At 48.1% G+C, this 20,117-nt stretch overlaps 7 protein-coding genes across 7 annotated transcripts; 2 read left to right on the top strand and 5 right to left on the bottom strand.

Annotated features, from left to right (window-relative positions):
* Positions 1-168: 168 nt before the first annotated feature.
* BGW36DRAFT_203179 (uncharacterized protein) lies at positions 169-948 on the bottom strand. The gene has a single exon (XM_046209874.1). It carries the CDS (start codon positions 694-696, stop codon positions 226-228), a length of 471 nt encoding a protein of 156 aa, XP_046070639.1. The 5' UTR covers positions 697-948; the 3' UTR covers positions 169-225.
* An 835-nt stretch (positions 949-1,783) lies between these two features.
* On the bottom strand, positions 1,784-4,962 carry BGW36DRAFT_382786 (putative clathrin-coated vesicle protein). The gene is made up of 7 exons (XM_046216590.1): positions 4,634-4,962; positions 4,440-4,569; positions 4,254-4,378; positions 3,913-4,193; positions 2,901-3,862; positions 2,470-2,844; positions 1,784-2,403 (listed from the first exon to the last, which is right to left on the bottom strand). Exons 1-7 carry the CDS (start codon positions 4,654-4,656, stop codon positions 2,236-2,238), a joined length of 2,064 nt encoding a protein of 687 aa, XP_046070638.1. The 5' UTR covers positions 4,657-4,962; the 3' UTR covers positions 1,784-2,235.
* A 367-nt stretch (positions 4,963-5,329) lies between these two features.
* BGW36DRAFT_299883 (putative transcriptional corepressor of histone genes) lies at positions 5,330-11,418 on the top strand (the record flags this gene model as incomplete). The annotated part of the gene is made up of 2 exons (XM_046211574.1): positions 5,330-10,243; positions 10,300-11,418. 2 exons carry the CDS (start codon positions 5,330-5,332, stop codon positions 11,416-11,418), a joined length of 6,033 nt encoding a protein of 2,010 aa, XP_046070637.1.
* A 475-nt stretch (positions 11,419-11,893) lies between these two features.
* BGW36DRAFT_398711 (kinesin family protein) lies at positions 11,894-14,470 on the bottom strand (the record flags this gene model as incomplete). Its single annotated transcript, XM_046218436.1, has 7 exons — positions 11,894-12,264; positions 12,326-12,386; positions 12,439-12,972; positions 13,026-13,153; positions 13,205-13,715; positions 13,771-14,037; positions 14,093-14,470. 7 exons carry the CDS (start codon positions 14,468-14,470, stop codon positions 11,894-11,896), a joined length of 2,250 nt encoding a protein of 749 aa, XP_046070636.1.
* An 844-nt stretch (positions 14,471-15,314) lies between these two features.
* On the top strand, positions 15,315-16,585 carry BGW36DRAFT_429371 (chaperonin 10-like protein; the record flags this gene model as incomplete). The annotated part of the gene is made up of 5 exons (XM_046220681.1): positions 15,315-15,465; positions 15,518-15,652; positions 15,701-15,910; positions 15,964-16,340; positions 16,403-16,585. The coding sequence occupies 5 exons, from the start codon at positions 15,315-15,317 to the stop codon at positions 16,583-16,585; spliced, it is 1,056 nt and encodes a 351-aa protein (XP_046070635.1).
* Positions 16,586-16,757: 172 nt separating this feature from the next.
* Positions 16,758-17,932, bottom strand: BGW36DRAFT_429370 (uncharacterized protein; the record flags this gene model as incomplete). The annotated part of the gene is made up of 4 exons (XM_046220680.1): positions 16,758-17,490; positions 17,544-17,693; positions 17,754-17,853; positions 17,908-17,932. 4 exons carry the CDS (start codon positions 17,930-17,932, stop codon positions 16,758-16,760), a joined length of 1,008 nt encoding a protein of 335 aa, XP_046070634.1.
* Positions 17,933-18,495: 563 nt separating this feature from the next.
* BGW36DRAFT_382776 (poly polymerase and DNA-ligase Zn-finger region-domain-containing protein) lies at positions 18,496-20,034 on the bottom strand. The gene is made up of 5 exons (XM_046216589.1): positions 19,790-20,034; positions 19,504-19,639; positions 19,262-19,430; positions 19,184-19,207; positions 18,496-19,131 (listed from the first exon to the last, which is right to left on the bottom strand). Exons 1-5 carry the CDS (start codon positions 19,806-19,808, stop codon positions 18,745-18,747), a joined length of 735 nt encoding a protein of 244 aa, XP_046070633.1. The 5' UTR covers positions 19,809-20,034; the 3' UTR covers positions 18,496-18,744.
* Between the last annotated feature and the right edge of the window lie 83 nt (positions 20,035-20,117).

The following is a 20,117-nucleotide window of genomic DNA, read 5'->3' as shown; positions in this document are numbered from 1 at the left end:
ATTTGAATTAAAAATTAACATTCATAATCTACTCAAGCTAATACGTAAGTACTACGAGTATATATATTACGCTACAAGGACGTGGATCATAGGTGATGAGATGATATACTAGATCTATCCGAAATTGTATCCTGGTTCCTAATCAGGAAAATATCCAGGGCCACTTTTAATCCCATCCAGACGCGTCAAAACACCACGTAGACTTTGGTCTGAGCAGAAAGAAAATCACTCCTCATCCTCGTCCTCGTCCTCGCCCTCGGCCTCGGCCAGGTCGTCCTCCTTGGGCACGGCGCCGCCCTTGTGCTTCGCCGCGGCAGCAGCAGGACCAGACTTGTCGGCAGTCTTGTCTGCGTCCTCGTCTTCCTCCTCCTCGTCATCCTCTCCGCCGGCGCCGTTTTCACCCTCGACCGCATCGTGGGCTGTCTTGCGCTTTTTGGAGGCGGGCGCTGGAGACGTGTTAATGGGTTTGCTTTGTGGCATAAAGCGAGAGCGAGAGCGCAACTTACCCTTTTCAGGCTCCTCGTCCTCACCCTCGTCTTCTTCCTCTTCCTCCTCTTCCTCGCTGCCTTCCTCGTCGTAGTCGTAGCCTTCAGCGTCTGAGGATTGGTATCTGCGGAGGATGATAAGCACGAGGTGGTTTCTCGAAGTAGCTTCATAGATGTTGCAGGTGTGAATCCACGCAGACAATGGATTCATTGTGCCCGGTCGCGCTTGGTACGCGACAAGGTCTTGCACGCCGAGACAGAGCGGCGCAACACGGGCACAAAGAAAATAACGACGAATAGGCAATGCATGAAAGAAAAGGAATGTCTTACTCTTCTTCCTCTTCGCTTTCGTCACTGGGAAGAGCCTGGAGTTCTTCCTCGTCGTCCTCGGCCTCTTGCTTCCTCTTGCGGGTAGACATGGCTAATGTGGATGGATGAGATTGTGATATAGAGTGAGGGACGGATGACGCAGGACAGAGACTGGGTCAATTATAATGAGGGAGTCCCGCGGTCAGAGACAGATGCAGACCGGAGACAGGAGGGTTGAGAGGAGATGTGAGAGGAGATGTGAGAGGAGATGTGAGAGGAAGGGTGAGGGAGGAGGGAGTGGGAGGGAGCAAGTATAATAGTAATAGAGTAGTAATGGTAGTGGCCGCGCCGGGGGGAGTCAGCAGCGCCGACTGAAAGGGCCAGCTTAGCCTGGTAGCCGAGGAGCCTAGCTCGAGTCAGGCAAGGCTGGGACCAGATAGAAGGCAGGCGAGCGAAAGCAGGGAGGGAGGGAGGCGAAGGGAAAGGGAAGCGAAAGGGGGGGGGGGTTGGAGGTGGCAGAGAAGGGAATGGAATGGGCGGGCACCGGGCTGGGGCGAGCTGGTGAGGCTGGGTGGAGTAGAGCAAGCAATCTGGAACCTGGACAGAGGAAGGGAGGAGAGAGCTTCCCTTCAGTCACAGGCAAGGCAGGCCGCAGCTCACATCGTGATCGGTCGACCGGTGGTTGTTGGAGAGTAAGCAGAGGACGCTGGAGCTGGACGGACGAGCTTCTGTGGAGAGCGCGACGAGAGGGGGGCAGACCCGCTCAGCCTGCAGGGCCGTCGTCCGAAGCTCGCGCCCGCAGTGGCCATAAGCTGTCGATGACACAATTACGGCGCGCCGCCCAATCACATGCGACACACGCGGTGGGTGCCGCCGGGCGATCGATGTCGCGTGCGTGGCCCGTGCGGACGTGCGTGTGTCAATCCTGCCATTCGTGCCATCGTCGCCCGGAGTATTACGACTGCATTATGATTGCTGCTGGGTGCGTTGTTTATTCTTTGTCGCTTTATCTATTTATTATTGTTATTGTCATCAATTTGCAATAGGTAATTAATTACCCCTCGGTCGCCGTGGTGGAGATAGTCGTATTATGACCTGATTCGCTGATGGCATCCTCATATTGTCTCATACTACTGCCGGCTCCCTATCTCCGGCTTCCTGCTGTGTACGTAGTGTACGCAGTGTACGCTATGGTATTCCAGGTTCTACATGCAATTATGCGTCATTTATAGCTAATTACATACTATTCTGTGGTATCAGATCCCGTAGTGACAGTAACGAGCTTGAGTCGCGAAGAGACGTTGACAACATGAAAACTAATCGTCTGAATGATCCTGTCACAAGTAGGGTGCAAGGTAAATGAAAAAATGTAAAACAAATAGAGAAAAATACGATGATTATGCTATAAATTGCCATACGCTCTACCTACGCCAACCGCGGATCATACATCGCTGCCAGTGCTCCGGAATGTGGCACAAACCTGGCAATAGTGGTGCGTTAAATCGAGCACTGGCTGTGGCAGGTTCGTCGCTTGCACAATACTGCGAACTTTGACCGCGCCTTCGTCTTCAATGAGCTTGCGCACCGAAAATAACAGCTCGGGCGAGAACTAACAAAGATCACCATCAGTAAATGACTTGGAAGAGGGAGAAAAAAAAGAAAAAAAAACACCTACCTCGGAGTACCATCGGTACTGCCAAGCAATCAATCGGATCAATGCATTGAGCATTCCGCGTGTATCACCCTGCTTCTCGTACAGCTTCAGGATCCCGCGCATCGCTTTGGGGGAGAATCGTATCGACAGACATTGCCGATAAGCTTCAATTGCCTCGTCAAAGTGATGCAGTCGGTCGGCAAGCTCGCCCAGAATCTCCCACTCCGTCGCCGTCTTCTTATACTCGAGCGATTGATGGCGTGAGTGAGCCATCTCGGATCGCCAGATGGTGTAGATCCGCAGATCTTCGTAGAGCACCATGAAGAGATTATCTAACCACCGTTCACAAAGTCGCTTGTTCTGAAATTGCGTGTAATTGGAATGAGATGGGTCCGGCTGCGTGAAATGTCAGCAAGTCCCTCCAACTATGATAATACTTGGCCAGTACTTACGTCGTCGTTCCCTGACTTGACTGTTTCGGATGCAACGGTTTGCTCAGGCTTTTCGATCGTAGGGCCTTCTGCTGCTTTGCTCTGGGCCTCTCCGTTCGCTGCAGTGCCATCTTCTTTTCCCTCGTCTTCATCCTCTTCGGCCTCGGTACTATGACCGTTGGTCTCCGGGTTAGGACTTGGCGGATTGAGCGCTACCGTGCTGGCGTTGTGTGAGTGTCCGGTCTTGGGTGTATGTTGACGTTCTACCCGATACTCCTCCTCCATGACAAACACTTCGCTACGAATCTTCAAAAGCTGGTCCCATCCGATAGCCGCCGCAATCTTGGTGAGGAGGTCGTAGGCTTTCATAAACGTGCCTTGGTATGCTGTCGCATGCAATTTTCGGAGAGATGGATGGACAAAATCGTGAGGGTCTCCTTGTTTGGGTTGTCCTTCATCAATCTCGTCCAGGACACTCTCTGGAAGAATTGGAAGTAGCACTCGGGAAGGCGGCGGCATCCGTGGGACATCCTTGTCTTGATATGTGAACATCGGACACGAATTCAGAGTCAATAGAGCCAGATCCCATTGTTCGAGGAAGATATATACTTCAGCTAGCCGAGCCCATGTGCTGAATTCGCTCGGCGCTGCTGTAACGCTTCGTTTAGCACACTCTAGGGCTAACTCCCCTTCTCCTTTGCTCATACAGAAGGCTGCCTGACAATCAAGCAGCGCATAATCCATGGGCACATCCTGCAATGCATCATGCATGAGTCGCACTGCCTGGACTTCCTCGTCTGCAGAGATCATGACCCGCGCCAAAAGCGAAGATACCTCCACATCCTTTGTTCGCAGCTTTTCGAAAAGGTTTATGCCGGATGCGTACCGACCAGTTGTATGTATGTATTTAAGGAGACAGGAAGTCAAATGATTGGCAACGGTGTTTGGAACTTGCGTCTCGGGGTCCGAACTAAGCTGTCGTCCTGGACGTTTCTTTAGTTTCATACCAACTATCGATTACCATTGCTCTTACCCATGAAAAATAATTTCTCCGCTGCGTCAAGGAATTTGTGTTCCATCTCAGTATTTGTCACTGGGTTGAACCTGCGCACACCGACAATTTTCTTGATCGCATCGCCAGTCCCATCATCGGCATATGTGTAAGATCTGAGCACGGCACAGAGAAATGTCTCGAGCCAAAGAGCTTCGTTTGCAACTCTTTTATCTCCTCGTTCGTCAATACAATAGCTCTCGAGGCTCCCGGGGATCTTGACCTCTACGCGCATGTCCAAGTGAGAAAAGGCATTATAGCAACTAGGCATCAACAAATGTCAGACAATCAAGTCGAACGGGGTTTATGGTGGAGCTTCCAACCAATAGATTCCAGAAACCACCTTATTCAATTTATCAACTGGCGAGTAGGTCAATGTATTGACATATGCGGCGAGACTAGCCGACGATGAAGCATCGACACCTGTGACATGATGGTAAACCCCCGTCTTTGTTCCATCGTCAGTTAGCTGCACGACCACAATCCAGGACCGAGTAGGGTAATCGTACCTGGCGGGTCGCATTGGCCTTGGGTTGTTTTACGAGGTAGACCAGGTCCGGAGGGCCCAGCTCCCGTAGACTCTGCAGAGATTCTGTGCGGGCATCGATAGCGGCGTAGAGATCCTCTTCTTCGTAGATCCTGGAGCGAGTGGTCAGCCACATTAGACACCGACCTTGAGGAGGCCTAATCCACGAAGACGTACTCAGGCACTGAGGGCGTAACCATCGCGCCAATTGACCAGCGGCCTCACCGAGTCCGCACGTATAGGGAGTTGATAAGCTGTTCGAGCGGAATGCAAGTCCACACGGCCTGCATACACAAACACCGCAACTCTGGCTCGGTGTCGCTGCAAGTTCTGGGCTGGCCTGGGATTGTCAGCCACGAGCTAGGATTTGCCGTACGTGTAGACGAGCGAGTAGATTGAAAGGCTCAAATTCCTGATATACCTTCACAGGGTCAGATTTCAGGGCGAATTGGTGGTCCAGCTTTAAAATGCTAGCCTGAAGCCAGCCCGGCTTAGACACGTGGAGACTGCCGCAGCAAGTGCAAACACGCAGTGCAAATGTGGCAGGCACGGAAGCGCTCGCAGCTTCCCCGAGCGCGCCCAGATCAGGGCGTGTCGCTCCTTCTCTTCTTGTTCCGATCATTATTATGCTCGCTTCGACGACATGCTCTGGATGCCATCCAGCATCCAATCTGTCAGAGTTTTCTTGTTGCTATAGATGCGAGCCTTGTTTGATTCTCAATTATATTTCTTCCTGAGCATTTGCGGTGCTTCGCTCTTTGATCGCATGTTCCTTCTCCAACCCTCACCTTCGCCATAGAGCTGCTCACCAGCCACATAACCTTCGATTTCGTCAATGAGAGCTGCCCGGCAGCTGCTTCATCGGTCTGAGAAATGGCAAGCTTTACCGCATTGAATATCGAGCCCGCAGAGGACGTCCCGGAGGAGGTTGATGACACCAAGGAGATCCAAATCGAAGAAGCTCTTAAACTTTACCAGAACGCCCTGAAACTTCACTCGCAGGGCCCAGACTTCTACCCGCAGGCCCGGGAGGCCTATGCTGCTCTGCTGGAATCAGACATCTTCAAATACCCTGAATCGATTTCGGACTATCTGCGAAGCACATTGCCGGACGCCGATGTCGACGATGCTGCCGCCGATGCGCTTGCCGAGATCGATGTCAACGACGCGGCAGCAAGTGCTCTACCGCAGACTATATACCTTTCGTATAAGAACAATGGCCAGTTTCATCTAGATGTCCTAAAGGAGACCCTTCGCTCCAATTCCGGAGCGCCATCGACGGTTGCAAAGGAGTCCCAAGCTGCTCTAAAAATGTTTGCCGAAGCTTTGGAGAGAGACGATACCGACCTCGACCTTTGGAGGAAGGCTGCTCGATTGGGTGGCGCGTTGAATAGTTATCGCCTTGCTCGGTATTGCTCTGAAAGTGTACTGGTGGGTGACGATAATGAGGTAGAGGTGCGCACCGAGCAATTGGGATTGGATGAGGCATTCTCTAGTGAAGAATTGCAGGGACTCCTTCGAGCAATTATTGATGATCTTTCGACATTACAAGCTCCGCCTTCTAAGAAGCCCCGAAAAGCATTGCTTCGGTTCGCCAGAAGTCACATTCAAGACCCTTATCCTTATCTTCCAGGCCTGCCAAAAGAAATATCTAAAACTTCTCTGTCTACAAAAAGTTGGTCGGCGCATCTAACAAACCGTCATATGATTGTCTCCGCCGATAGAACATGGTATGCTATTGGGAAAGCGATACTGGGGTTGATCCGGGCGGAAGTACAAAAACCAGGCAATTCTACATTTATCGGAATCTCATTACCCTTACGCGAAGAATCTCCTCAAAGTCCAGCCCATAGAAGCCTGCCAATTCTGCCCAAAGATGTCGAGATGTTGGAGACCTCGGTGGACCCTTTGACAAGAGAGGAGGCACCAGAGGTCCCGGCGCCTGTCCCTACGTTGGAAACAGTTGATGATCAATCTTCAATTGATCGACGGGCGGAATCACAACTGAGAGAGTCATTGGAAGGCATTTATAAGCCGCCCGTGGACGGCCTAAAATCGGCAGAAAGCCATATAGCGGAGGATGTTGAATGCAAGTCATTGAACCCCAATCCCAGAAAACGTTCGTCTGCTTCTGTTGGGAATGACGAGATGGTCGATGGTGGGAGAACAAAAAGCCGTCGAACCCGCGCTCGAGAGTCAAATGCAGAGAGTCTACTACAAACAGAGGATGCTAGCCTGGACCAGAGATATTACGACGACCGCCTGGAGGACTACTCGCATGCTGACCAGTGGATGTTCGGTACTGTTGGTGGCATCCTTTCAAAGATCGGCGTTGAAGATTTGGGAACAATTGATGAGCTCAAACACCAAGTTTGTGAGTCCATCAATAAACTACGACCTGCGATTGATATTCAACCACCCGCAAAGTCCCCTGATATGATTCTTGCAAACGACCTTCGTAGCGCTTTGGCAACTTGGGATGACGAGAAGGCTCGCTCAGCTATGCAAGGTGATAGCTCGACAGCTTTGCAAGACCTTCGTGGCATGAATCGTTCTGGCCTGGCAATATTTCTCGAGCACTCGAGAAAGTCCGCTCAGAAACCCAGCAAAGATGATCTACTCGGCGGAGGCTGCGGCTTGGATGAATTTGTAGAAGAAATTAACGCAGGTTTGATTCACTACCATGAAGTCGCCTTTACTTGGTTATGCAAGATTCTACAACCCATGGAGAAGAAATCTGATTCCGTCTTCAATGGACTTCTATCAGAGTCCCTTTACATTTCTTCACCATGGCCTGAAGAATTGAAAGAGACTGTTGTGCAGCTCATCATCCAGGAAGATGTGTACTTTTATGAGAGAATGTCTACTATTATTTGCGAGCTAGAGCAGGATATCCTTGGCCATGCCTCAACATCTGAAGACCCTTTCATTTATACTGCCGCACATTATGCTCAGATGGAGATGACACAAACTCTTCACGAACTCCATTTGGATGTCTACGCTCTTATCAACAATCCTAATAGTGAAGTTGACCAAGCTACACGTATTTCACAGCGTGACCGCCTGATGAGATGGGGGATGTTAGCGCAGACTGCAGTCCGTCTCTTCATGGATCATGGACTGGAAGGGGATTACCGCACCAAGATTGCCCTTCGACATCTTTGGTCAACAACATTTCACTCGAATATGGCCGAAGATGCTACGCGTGAGCATATCTTACTTTGTCTACATGATCTCAAACAAGTTCTCACCTCATTTGATGAGCCTGCTATTGTACTAATCAACAATGCGATCATGCCGGAAATTTCTGTTTCTGCGCTAGACCAGGAGATATCGCGTCTCAATTCGATGGACTTTTTTATGAAGATATTTGGGTCAGAAAAGGAGGATTCGGTTTCTTTGATAGAGAGTATTGAACCCATCCTTGATCCTTCTTCGGTAGAGTTCATTCAAGAGGACATTATTTCAGGCCCTGATGATGGCGTATCAACCCCGTCACATTTTCAGGAACTCGCGTCATTCCTTGATAGAGGGGATGCCACACTTCGTCTCTTCTTATGGCGACGATTACAGGACGCATACCGAGATATCGACTATCTACCCAAAGTAATTTCTTGCCAGCTTCGAAGCATCGAGGCTGTTGTCAAAGAAATCCGGGGCAATTCTTTTCTGGAATCTGCTAACGACACTCGGCCTTTAATATTGTTGAGGTGGCTGAAATCACTCAATAATATCTTGATTAAGTTGTTACCGGAGCTTATTGAAAAGCCATCTACCGCTTTTGAGTGTATAGATCTAGAACACTTGCGTTCCTCCATGGTAGCAGTTGCTCACATTTCTCGACTACTTCACACATTCACTCTTTACGAAGACATGGTTCGCGTGGGCCTGCGTCCTGCTTTTGAATTACGTGGCACACTAGGAAAGTCACTTGAGTCTTTCAAAGACAAGCTCAGGGATATGCAAGTTCGCTGCTGGGTATTGCAGTACACGCTGGTCAAGGAATATATGTCACAAGAGAAGGAAATGTTTGATACCCCGTCCGATGACCGAATTCAATTCCTTCGCGCCGTTCACAGCGCGTTGGGTGTTCGGTCTGCATGCAAATATGCCGATAAAATTCTTCTCAAGCTGATGAAATCAGAACTTTTTAGCACTGAAACCAATGAGGATTGTGAACTTGACATCGCACAAGTTCTCTTTGACTTGCATGGCTTCAAATTCTCCAATCAAATAGCAACATCCGATCACGGTTGCCCTATAGAGAAGTTGGATTCACGTTCGGCTGCCATGATGGTAGATTTTGTTCTCATGCAAGTTGATCGCCTGAACATCAAGGATCTGTCAAAGTCTGAACTGAAAACAACGATTGAGAGGGTGCAGCAGGCAATCGGGACTACCAGACACCCCACTTTAGCCTTCAATAGGCGCATCATCAACGGATATTTGAAGTCGCCCATTAATCCATCAGAATTGTTCCGTCTTGTACAGGGTGTGGGCGGGTTGGCATTGACACCTGTTCCTGTGCCAACCTCCGAAAACGCAAGGAAAGGATGGTATTTTCTTCTTGGCCACGCATCATTGACGAAATTTCGGACCCAGAAACGATTGATTCCAGCTCCCACTAACGACCTGGATGATGCAATCACATACTTTCGGCAAGACTTGGAATACGCCACAGAACGTTGGGAGACATGGTATAGACTTGCTCAAACATACGATTCTAAGCTTGAAGACGAGATTACATGGTCCTCAGACAAAATCAACAACAATAAGTCGGATCTAGCAAGCCTGCAACGTAATGCTATTCACTGCTATGCTATGGCAGTAGTTGGTGCGCTAAGGGCTGGTGACGAGGATGAAAAGTCGCGAGCAGTGATATCGGAGCTTTTCACAGACTACGGGATACGCCTTTATGCATCATCTCGGCAACCGCTTGATATGGCTGCTTTTAGCGTCAATGAATTTCAGCGCCATTACAGCGACTTTGCGAGCCAAAAATTATATACGGGGAAACCGTTCAAAGAGATGAGGCTATACTCTGTGTGGGGATTGGCCAGTAACTTGTTCCGGCGTGCTATGGTCGATAGGCCCAACTATTGGGTGAACCACTATATGCTTAGTAAATGTCGTTGGAAGATGTTCAATAGTGACGAGGCAATGCGGGGGAGCAATAAAGCTGTCACTTTAGATGGTGTCCTTGATCCACTATTGGATGCAATCGAAACACTGCCAACTCGGAAAGAAAAGGGTGCGGATCCCATTTTTGAACCTCATTTCAGACTTGTCTCGGTTCTTCACAAACTTGTAACCCGACAACAAATTGAGCCTATCAAAGCTGGTGAGATCCTGTCGGAAAGCCCGTATGCAAAGAAGCTTTCGCCTCCTCAAGATATGGCAAGCTGGAAACCTTACGTTCTAGACGTTTTGAAGTGCCTAAAGAACGCAGACAAATCGAACTGGCATCACCGAATCATGTTACGGATAGCTAAAATCCATTACGATAGCCAGGAAGATGCTATCTCTGCAGCAAATGCTGCTAAGAACGAGCTAATGCCCCAGATATTCACAAAAACCATGGCACTGCAAGTCTGGCGCCCCGAGTTTGAACGACCTGGGCGTCATTTTGTTTATACCACGCGTTATGTCTATTTCTTCGTGAAGTTACTAGATCAAATAGGTGATCGATCCAGCCTGGAACAGTTGCTCCGTCGTCTCAGGAAGAAGCAGGGCGATTTTATAAATCATGCCAAGCTTTGGGAGGATATGTGCATGGTATATGCAAAGGTAAGTAATTCTATTGGTTTAACACCTTGGTGGTATGTAACTAATTGGGACCTCAGCTTATTCGAAGTGCCGGTGCTATCCCTGAGCATCACGAAGATGGAATTTTCAAGCCCCTGAGTTGGGACGATTTTGTTGCGAATTCAGCTCGCTTGGACAACCTCAAAGACCTTCCTACAACCAATGGGCCGACATTGGACTTGCTACGCGAAGCTTTTGAACTCAAAAAACTCAACAACAATCTCATGAAAGTCACCATGTTCGAAGACCTCATCGCTGATATGTATGCTCGTTTGTACGAAGAGAGCAAGCATCGGTTCATTGAGCAAGTAAACGAAGAAAATCGCGAGAGAATGAAAGTCGATCACCTCTTGATGAATACCGATGGCGCTGCTGATGATCCTACACCCCCTACGTCCGCTCCTGCATCGGAAGCACCTGCTCCTCCTCGTGGACGAACCAAGGGTATAGCTCGCCGAGACATCCAGAAGCGCGCCGAGGCTATTGTCAACCGGTTTGCTCGTCCATCTACAACGAAAGCTGCTGCTGCTCCTGCTGAGGAAGAAAAAGTACCACCTGCACCACCCCCAGCCGCTGCTCTTAGCCACCTTCGGGACGATGCAGCAGAAGGCGCATCTGCAGCACAGAGTAGTGCTCCAGCGAGTGTGCATGATAGTGCCGATGAGAGCGAATTAAGCGAAATGGACGATGACAAGCTTGACAAACTAAAGGTGGACCAGAGGGCCATATTTCCAAATTTGAATTCTCTGAAATCGGTTGAACAGAACTCTGAAATGTCCGCCCCAGCTAGTATCAATGAGTATGGCGATGAAGCAGTCGATGATACGAATGACAATGCGCAAGAACGGGTAGGTAGTAATGTTGAAGGTGACGCTGGACTTGCAATAGAAGAAGGCGAAGAAACGGAACTTCAAGCAGATATGGAAGAAGATGAAATTATAGAAAATAATACTGGCGAAGGCGACGGCGGGCAGGAAGATATTGACATGGACGGCGATGCCGAGGAAGGTGGTGAGGCGGAAGGAGAAGAAATCACTGAAGATGTCGGCGATGAGACGATGGCCGAGGCTGATGACGTTCAAGCAGAGGGAGAAGCCTTGCCTCAAACTGATGTCAAAGCCGAGGAACCAGCCATGGAGGTTGAACCAGCTGCTTGAGGATGAAGCGCAGTAATCTTCCTTTTCTTTTTGGTTTTATGTTTATGTTTTGTTGTACGATTAGGTGTACGGTTGGCTGTGGGAGTGATGGTGTTTTAACATTTGGAGGCTCATTGTTCGGGTTCGATGTTCCTAGATTCGTGTCATGACTGGGTTATATGTACTATGGTGGGAGTTTATCATTTTAACGATACCCATTACTTCAATTATATATGAATTTCGCTTCACTCGAGTTTACCAGGACAGCATAGGAAATCACGTTTGTATATGATAGGTATTTGCATCGTGAATCAGATAAAGAGGAAAACAAAGGGGTATGAAAGCATTAAACCATGAAAAAACCAAGACAACCCAACGCGTATAGAAACCAGCCGTTTCCCATCTGTCATCCGAAGGTTATATAATACCTGAAGTGAAGAGAATATTTATTAAATAGTTAAAGGCATGAACAAGAAGATAAAGAATGAAGAACCATCTACAAATCCTCTTCGGGTCCTAGATCTCTCTTTCTTGCAGTGACTCGTCGTGGCTTTTTTGCGCTGGCTGCAGTGGGAGTAACCTTGGCAGCCTTTGGTGTTAATTTCGTTGAGCCTGTGGAGTGATGATACTGGTCGGCAAGTTTAAATGTACCGATTTTCTGGAATGCGTTTTCTAAGTCACTGCTTTCGTTGCTGAGTAGACTTAGCTCACTGGTATCATGAATTGTTGACCCAGCTTTGGGCTTGTGTGTTGGGGATTGTGCGTTGATTTGGCGCTCGAGTGCAGCAATCTTGCTGTAGAGATACTCATTTTCGCGTTCCAATTCGTCGACACGTTCATCGGGAGTTGGTTCGGGATCTTCATAGACTGAGTAATCTTTAGTTCACGACCTTTCTCATACGAGGACGCTATGTGTAGGACAACTTACTCTTGATATCGCGTGAGACAAGTTCTAGTTTCTTATCCAGGTGTTCCTCGTTCCGACCAATCTAAGAAGTGGATTAGGTTCGTCTGATTTTGAATGTTGTAACAGTATCTCACCTGCTGGTCCCACGCTGTCTGCCATCGTTTTCGCTCCTCTTCCATTCTCTCCTCCATTTCGGCCCAGCATTCCTCACGGATTTCTTGCTCGATCAATGTGAATTTCTCTTCGAAAGCCTTGAGTTTCAGTTCTGCTTCCTGGCGAGCAATCTCCTCTTCTGCAAGCTTGAGAATCAGTACCTCACAGTCGTCCGTGATACGGACGATTTCCCGAGCGGCTTCCTCAAGATCTTCTGTAGAAGCTGAATAAGGGGTTGTACGGCCGTTAGATGTTTGTGGACGACTTTGAGATGATATAGAAGAGCTCGACAGAATAGTGCTCGTAACGGAAGGTATGCGGGGAACAGTGACCTCCCGTGCTAAGGCCGAGTAGCGGAGAATCTGAGATGTAGCATTGAAATCCCCGAGAGGATCGGCGGTGACGATCATGATTGCCTTTTGGGGATGGCGATTGTGAGATGTCAGGTGTGAAGATGGGAAGGAGTTAGAGAATAGAAGCTCTGTAAGCTTGCATTGTCTGTATGGGACGACCGTCTACGACCATATGGTTAGTATTGACATGGTAACTGCTTTGAGTATTACTTTACCTTATTTCCATCTTGAAAGTAGCTTTGCATCTGCAGGCATTGACCCAGATACATCAAACTTTCATTAATCTTGCCGGCTTCAGCGAGTGTTGCACCAGCAGTCTTTGCGTTCCGTGCTCGCTCAGAACCTGAAATATTTAGCTTTGATTAGAGGTACTTTACTAATGGTTGGTACATACCAGCAAGATCGACTACAGTCAAAGTATTGCCAGCCCAAGTCACTTCCCCATACCTACGGCTTTTGACCTTTTTCTTGACTTCGAGGCAAAAAAACCCATGACTTCGAGAGCTGACATTGTTACTTCCCGTACCGGCAATACGGCGCTCATTAAGGCCTGTTTCTAAGACCATCATAGCTTCTTCATAGCTACTGCACACAACCTTTCGAAGTCCGGCGACTACCTTCCGGTCAGGTGAGGCCTCTGTTGATTTGAAAAGCAATGGACGTCGCCTATCTCTCTGGCTGTTTCCACCCTGGCGAGTCATAACTCCTCCGGGTCCAGGGACGAGTGAAGGAGAGAGAAGGTCGAAGATGCGGTCGTTATAGACTTCATACATTGATACGAGCACCACATGTTCCGAGTCTGGGTCTACTAGCTTTGTTAAATGCGAAACATCAGGTGTACCTGGAAGAGCGGCTAGGCGTTGATTTAAATGGCGTCGTGGAATTACAGGCGTTTGGAAAGAGTCCTAAAATATGTCAGTACAACGCCTCGCACGTCTTGAACTGTTGAACCGGTCGTACCAGCATCGGGGTTTGGGCTCTTGACATGGGAGTTTGAGCTCTGGAAGCTCGACTGCGTTCGCTAGGATCTCCATAAATACTATCAATGAAATTTCTAGCAGAGAAAATTTGAGCTTCGGATGGATCGGTTGCGCTGAGCGATGGAAGGAGAGAAGGGTCCTCAAAGTTATCAGCAGATCGGATGGTGCTTGACAAAGATCTAAAGAGAACGTCAAGAGACATTTGCGTCATCCCGCGTTGGCTCTTGGAGCCAAGAATAGTGTGACTCTACTCCAATTCAGTATGCGCTATTTCAGATAGCATGGACCAATATAGTCTTTACCTTTCCACTGCCTGTGACTCCGAGAGTCGCAACCAATCCATCCCGACCTTCACGTAGAACCCCGTCTATCAGCGAAGCCATTCCGGTGCTCTCAAAAACCTCGAGCTGTTTTGACTCTTCTTCAAAAACCCGTGTGAAAGCGAATTTTTCGACCGCGCGTTTCCGAGAATCATTTGGTGGCTGCAAGGTGATGTGTTTGGGATGGGAATCTTGTAAAGATTCATCTTGGCTCTCTGCTGCAACCACAGGTTCGACATTAAGATATCGCTCTCCTCGCTGAACATTTGCGGCTTCTTCTTTGGTGATAGGCGGTCGGAGTCTGAGATAGACCTGAAACAGCGAGGTCTGGCTTGACGCCGGTTTTGGCGGAGGATTCATGGTGATGTGGTGTGTTCAATATTGGCGCTGATATTGAGGCTGATCCAAAAAGTGATTTGCTTCTATTTGGAAGCTGATGCTCGTTTGGTATGAGCCTGAATTAACTTATTAACTTCCAGGTCGCATAGACGGAATGTGGAAGAGTCGCTGGGCCGTCGGTGTGAAACTGCCTTGTGGTGTTGATGGATCGACAATCCCTCCCGATCGGGCTAGTGCTAAAGTTGTCCTAGCAACGCTTATCGCTATCATCACGTGACTGTATACTTTATTTATTTTCCACCACCGAAACTGTTGGGGCAATTTTCAAACTCTTTACATCCTCTCTGTTCATCAATTACAGCCAGAAGATTGACAGGCAGAAGTAATCTTTTCCGGTGATTTCAATTTGCCCAAACGAACCTACGAATTAAATCTGTTCTTCGAGTCATATACAAGACTGCATCCTGAAAACTAAATCAACTCCTACAACTCGCGGCTACTATCGGAACTCAATATACCCATCGCTGGAAAAAAGATCATTGAAAACTATACTAACATCCGACTATATTTACGCGGTCCATTGATTTAGAGAGATTGCCGAAGATTGTCATTTGAAATCAACTTCTCCCACCATCCCACTCGGGTGGGATAGCCATATTAGTAATGAATTCTATGATATCGCTTTATTCTATTGGTTATCAATTACGCACAATACCATTTAATAATACAAAGAGACATCATTAACATGCTTATATAAAGCTCTGAAAGGCCGTCTCTCAAAGATATTGTTAGTCCAGTGATTTGTGTATTCAGAGTTCAACGAAACAAAAGTGTTATATTGCCAAGCCAATCCGTGCTTTTAAACATGGCCCGAACATCCCAAGCAGTTGTCATCCGACCAGGTAAAGAGAGTAGTGACACTTACAAGCTGGTCAAAGACTCGATTACTACCCCGACTCCAGGACCTGGTCAAGCTCTTGTCAAGGTTCAATATGTAGCTCAAAACCCTACAGACGGTAACATCCCCATATCCATAATGCTAGGACATTAGTTCTTATCCGTCACCAGTCAAATCATTCGACAACAAGGTCTTCGGGGACGGTCATATTTTAGGCTGTGACTTTTACGGCACTGTCGTGGAAGTTGGGTCAAACGTCACCAGAATTGCCAAAGGCGATGTGGTCGCTGGGCTAATCTGGGGAGGTATGCGCCCATACATCCTACCATCTTGGCGTTACTGATTGCAAAAAGGAGAGATTAAGGGATTGGGTGGGTATAGTGAATATACCATTGCAGACCAAAACATCTGCTACAAAGTACCCCCGAGCATTTCCGGGGATGCTGCAAGCACAATCCCCTTGGCCAGCGGGACAGCATGGCTAGCGTTATTCGCCAAGACCTGTCTGAACATTGATAGAAAGAACGCGTCAAGCCAGAGTGTTCTAATCTGGGGCGGAAGCTGTATGAATCACTGACACTTTCATGTCAAAGTCCACGTCTAACTATGCCATTAGCAAGTGTCGGACTATTCGCCATCCAACTTGCTGCCATATACGGTATCAAGGTGGTAACAACCTGTAGCCCACGCAATTTTGATCTCGTTCGCTCCTATGGAGCGTCAGAGGCATTTGACTACCGGGATGAAAAAGTGGTGGAAAAAATCCGAGCTGCAGTGCCAGGCCTGCACTACGTGTTCGATACTATCGGCGAAGACCCATCGTCTACGATTGCTTCACAGGCCCTGACTGAGAATGCGCCGGGATATCTCTGCACCGTGCGGCCGGGTAAAGCATGTACAGAAAATGTCACCAAACAGACTGTCGTCAGTGATGTGTTGGTGTGGACGGTGTTTTTGAAAGATCATTCGTACCGAGATATTCTCTTTTGGCCGGTGAGTATTTCCAATCTAAATATGTATGAAGGGAGATCACGGAACTGATAAAATGTGTGTAGGCATCAAAAGATGATCACGAATTAGCAACTGAGCTTTTCGACAATTTGCCGGTATGGCTCGAACAGGGCAAGATCAAGCCTAATGCGACCAAGGTATTTGACGGCTTAGATTCTGTTACTAAAGGGTTCCAGGAGTTCAGAGACGGAAAGGTTTCGGCGTATAAGATTGTTTACAAGCTGTAGTCTACTGCCCTCATGGCTATTGCCCTAGTTGTCTAGAAGAAATCAACCCGATGTCATATACTACTTACACGACTAAAACTTGCATGTGGTATGCCAAAAATATGTAAAACGTCAAGCCGAAATATAAGACCCTATAGTAAAAAAGAAAACCTATTCAGCTCTTCATAGCCGTCTAAACATCTCCGACTTTCGCCCCAGCCGACAGTCCTTGATTTCCCTCCTCCCAGAACTTCTCATGCCTCTTCTTCTTCATCAACATACCCCCAACATCAAACGGGTCAAGGAATGTCAGAATAAACGGCCTCTTGTCCTGAAATCCCGGTCCCTCAATCTCCGTAACCCCATCCTTTGCTAAATAGATTTTATTTGACTTTGGTAATTTCGTCATGGGATGAAGGATATTCAGCATGGTTGTGTTAGAATACATAACCATCACTTCAAAGACCCAAAAGAACCACTCCTGTTTCAGGACAGGGCTTATCTTATCGATATCCCAGACCGTGATACTCGCCGCTTCAAAGTACTCGACAGTGCGGTAGACCGTGCGGATTGTGATGAGAACGCAACTGGCAAGTAGCACGTGCAGAGGCCGCCTGATTTTGTAGGACAAGAGACCAGCCCGGTAGCATCGCCGGTAGAATGTAAGGACAATAGAGACGAAACCGGCCATTTGCACCAACTGCAAGATGAGCGACGCCTTCATCAGTGCTTTCCCGGCGTCTTGCACAGAGGGAGGGTTAGAGGAATTCGATACTAGCGAGGCTCCGCTGCCTGTCAGAGACTCGATTATCAGGCCTAGCGCGATGAAGGTGGTGAAGACTCGCCCGGGGTGGATGGGGGAATGGTAAGGGACGTAGTAGAGAATGCGACCGAGGGTGAGGAAATTGGCGGCTTCATAGATGGGTCTATATTTTCATTTAGTGAGGGTGTTCTATTCCAAGCTAGTAAGGATACGTACGGTCCTACAAGTAGAAGACATTGACTGACAATAAACAGGTTCAGATTATCCCATTGTCCGAATGCCGCGATGGATCGTACGACGAAACCAGCAGTAAACAACGTTGCGGACCAGGGAAGTAATCCGGTGACTTTCCAGCAGTGAAGTTTCCTAGACATGTCTATTAGCGAGAGATATTCAAATAAATTGCAAAAGAAAGACGATACGAACAGGCATAAATAAAAGTGCCAAAGACCCGAAACTGCGAATAGAATGGCAAAGGCTATGGGAGCGCCCTTGTTCGGAGCATAGTACCAGAAGCTGCCCTGCTCTATGCGAAGTCAGGATGAGAACGCAGGGAATACTGGGCGTATAAATTACTCACGGTAAGAATCTCGTTCTTCGAGCATCTTGGACAGATTGTATGAATCAATAGACGCAGAGAAAGTTCACGTTTAGCAAGATTGGTTTTGTTAAAAGTCTGGATTCGCATCAAAAATCCTATCCTGAGTTGATAGAACCAGCAAAATGAGCAGGGTGTTCAGCCTCATTATATAGTCTGTAAAGCGAACCCGGACCTACCCACAATGGAAATTCACTCGTACCCTAGGGACTGCACAGCCTAATAGCCTCAAAGCTGAGGCTAAACTCGTATTCGCCCAATCCAGGAATAACGCTAATACGAGCGAGCATTCTTTCTAGAATATTGCCTTTCCCGGGCACTGCGAAACGAGGAACGCCCCGGGAGGCTTTGACATGATTGATCAATGAAGAAGTCTTGTGGAGAAAACTGTCGATCATTTTCTTTTGCGCAGACTAAAGTTGACTGAATTGCCGGTACGAGGTTCCCAATCAGGCAATCTCGTATTGCTAGCGCATCGTCATGGCGCCGAGAGCGAGATGCCGCAGATCCATGACTTGACAGTTGTAGAGAATAGTACGCCGGAAGCATCTATGTATTCAGCAAATCAAGTGAATATTAAGTTCGAATGTGGATATGCGCTCGCAGGACTATTTTCCCGGAAAAAAAGAGACAATTAATACATTGTAAACTAATACATCGAATCCCTGTTCTAACATGAAAGAAGATCCCGTGACAAGTAGATATTTTCGCAGCTCACATAGACCTATCAGGCATAATGCCAAACCAGCATCGCGACACCCTGACCAATGCAGAAAGCGAGGAAACTACAATGATCTTTCCATTCTCCCATAAGTCGCGCTACTCGTCTTTTGCAGCTCTCTTTGGGCGACGACCTCGCTTAGCTTTTTCGCCATTGGTAGCCTCCTTGCGAGCTTTCTTGGCTGGTGGTGCTGGTTCAGGTTCCGCATCGTCAACACTCTCTTCCTCAGCAGCAGCAGTCTTCTTCTTGCGTCCTCTAGCCTTCTTCGGCGCATCCTCAACCGCTGCGGCGGGTTCTTCAGCAGCCTTACCGGCTCTACCACGTTTAGCAGGTTTCTCGTCAGCAGCTTCGTCTTTCACTGCGGCTTTGCCAGCAGTCTTCTTAGTCTTCTTGGGGACGACCTCTTCGGCCGCTTCGGCGCCAGCACGAGCGCGTTTTTTAGACTTGGTTGCAGGTTTTTCTTCCTCGGCAGGCTTTTCAGCGGCCTATTCTTTTAATCAGCTATAATGTGAAAGACAGTCGATAGCAGCCACTCACCTCATCGCCCGCCTCATCTTCGCGCTGTAATTATAGTATGAGCCTTATGTTAACGAAGAAGAGGATCGCTCAACTTACAACAGTCCTGTCGCTTTCGTCAATGTCGCCATCCTTCAAAGCCTGCTTGACTTTGTCTTGCTCTTCCTCAGGCAACTCATCAAGGCCATCAAGCAAGTCAAAGTCGGGTTCATCACCATCCCCAAGAGAACTGACAATATTGCTAATGACCTTTGTAGTCACGCAACCCCTATCGACAGATGTTAGCCCCTTCAAATCATACCCTTGCAGGCGAAATGTTTTGGTTAATGAATGGCACGCACCAGTGGCGCCAAGACCAGCTCTGGAATTTTTCTGTCTCGACCCAACTTCCAAGACGTAGTTCGCCTTTCAGGATCTTGACTTTGGTCTTTTTACAGGCTGGGGCGTTGCAGCCAGCCCGGTTGTTGGCTGATACCTCTGTCGTGCTGTTAGTTGGTGTTTTCGCTTCTCATCGCGCAAATTATCAAAAGACTAAGGGAAAAATCATAGCGATGATTGTATTTACGAATGAAACACAACACATGAAAGAGGATTAACGATAAATACAGACATATATTGATGACTTACCGATGCGATAGCTCCCCATGACGCGAGAGACCGCGAGAGACGGTGAAGAAGGAAAGCTTTGGGTATCAGAACATCAACGGGAACAAAAGAAACGAAAAAATCCGATTCTGTGCAAAGTTATGGGCTTTTGGATTTCCTGCTGCGATGCAAATGATTTCGATGGGATTAACTATTTAGGAATATGGATGGAAAAGAAGGGAGAGCAGGGACAAACGAGGCGAGAGAGGAGAAAGAGTGTCGTGTAGGCAAGGCCCGCGTCAAAGACTGCTGCCGCGCGCCCGGGCCCGGCACTGCGCTCCTTTTGTCGCCTGTTTGTGCTGCGACCTGC

Source organism: Talaromyces proteolyticus, assembly GCF_021365285.1.
Source record: "Talaromyces proteolyticus strain PMI_201 chromosome Unknown BGW36scaffold_8, whole genome shotgun sequence".
In the NCBI taxonomy this organism is placed as follows: domain Eukaryota; kingdom Fungi; phylum Ascomycota; class Eurotiomycetes; order Eurotiales; family Trichocomaceae; genus Talaromyces; species Talaromyces proteolyticus.
The sequence above is the reverse complement of the archived record's forward strand: the minus strand, read 5'-3'. Positions and strand labels throughout refer to the sequence as shown.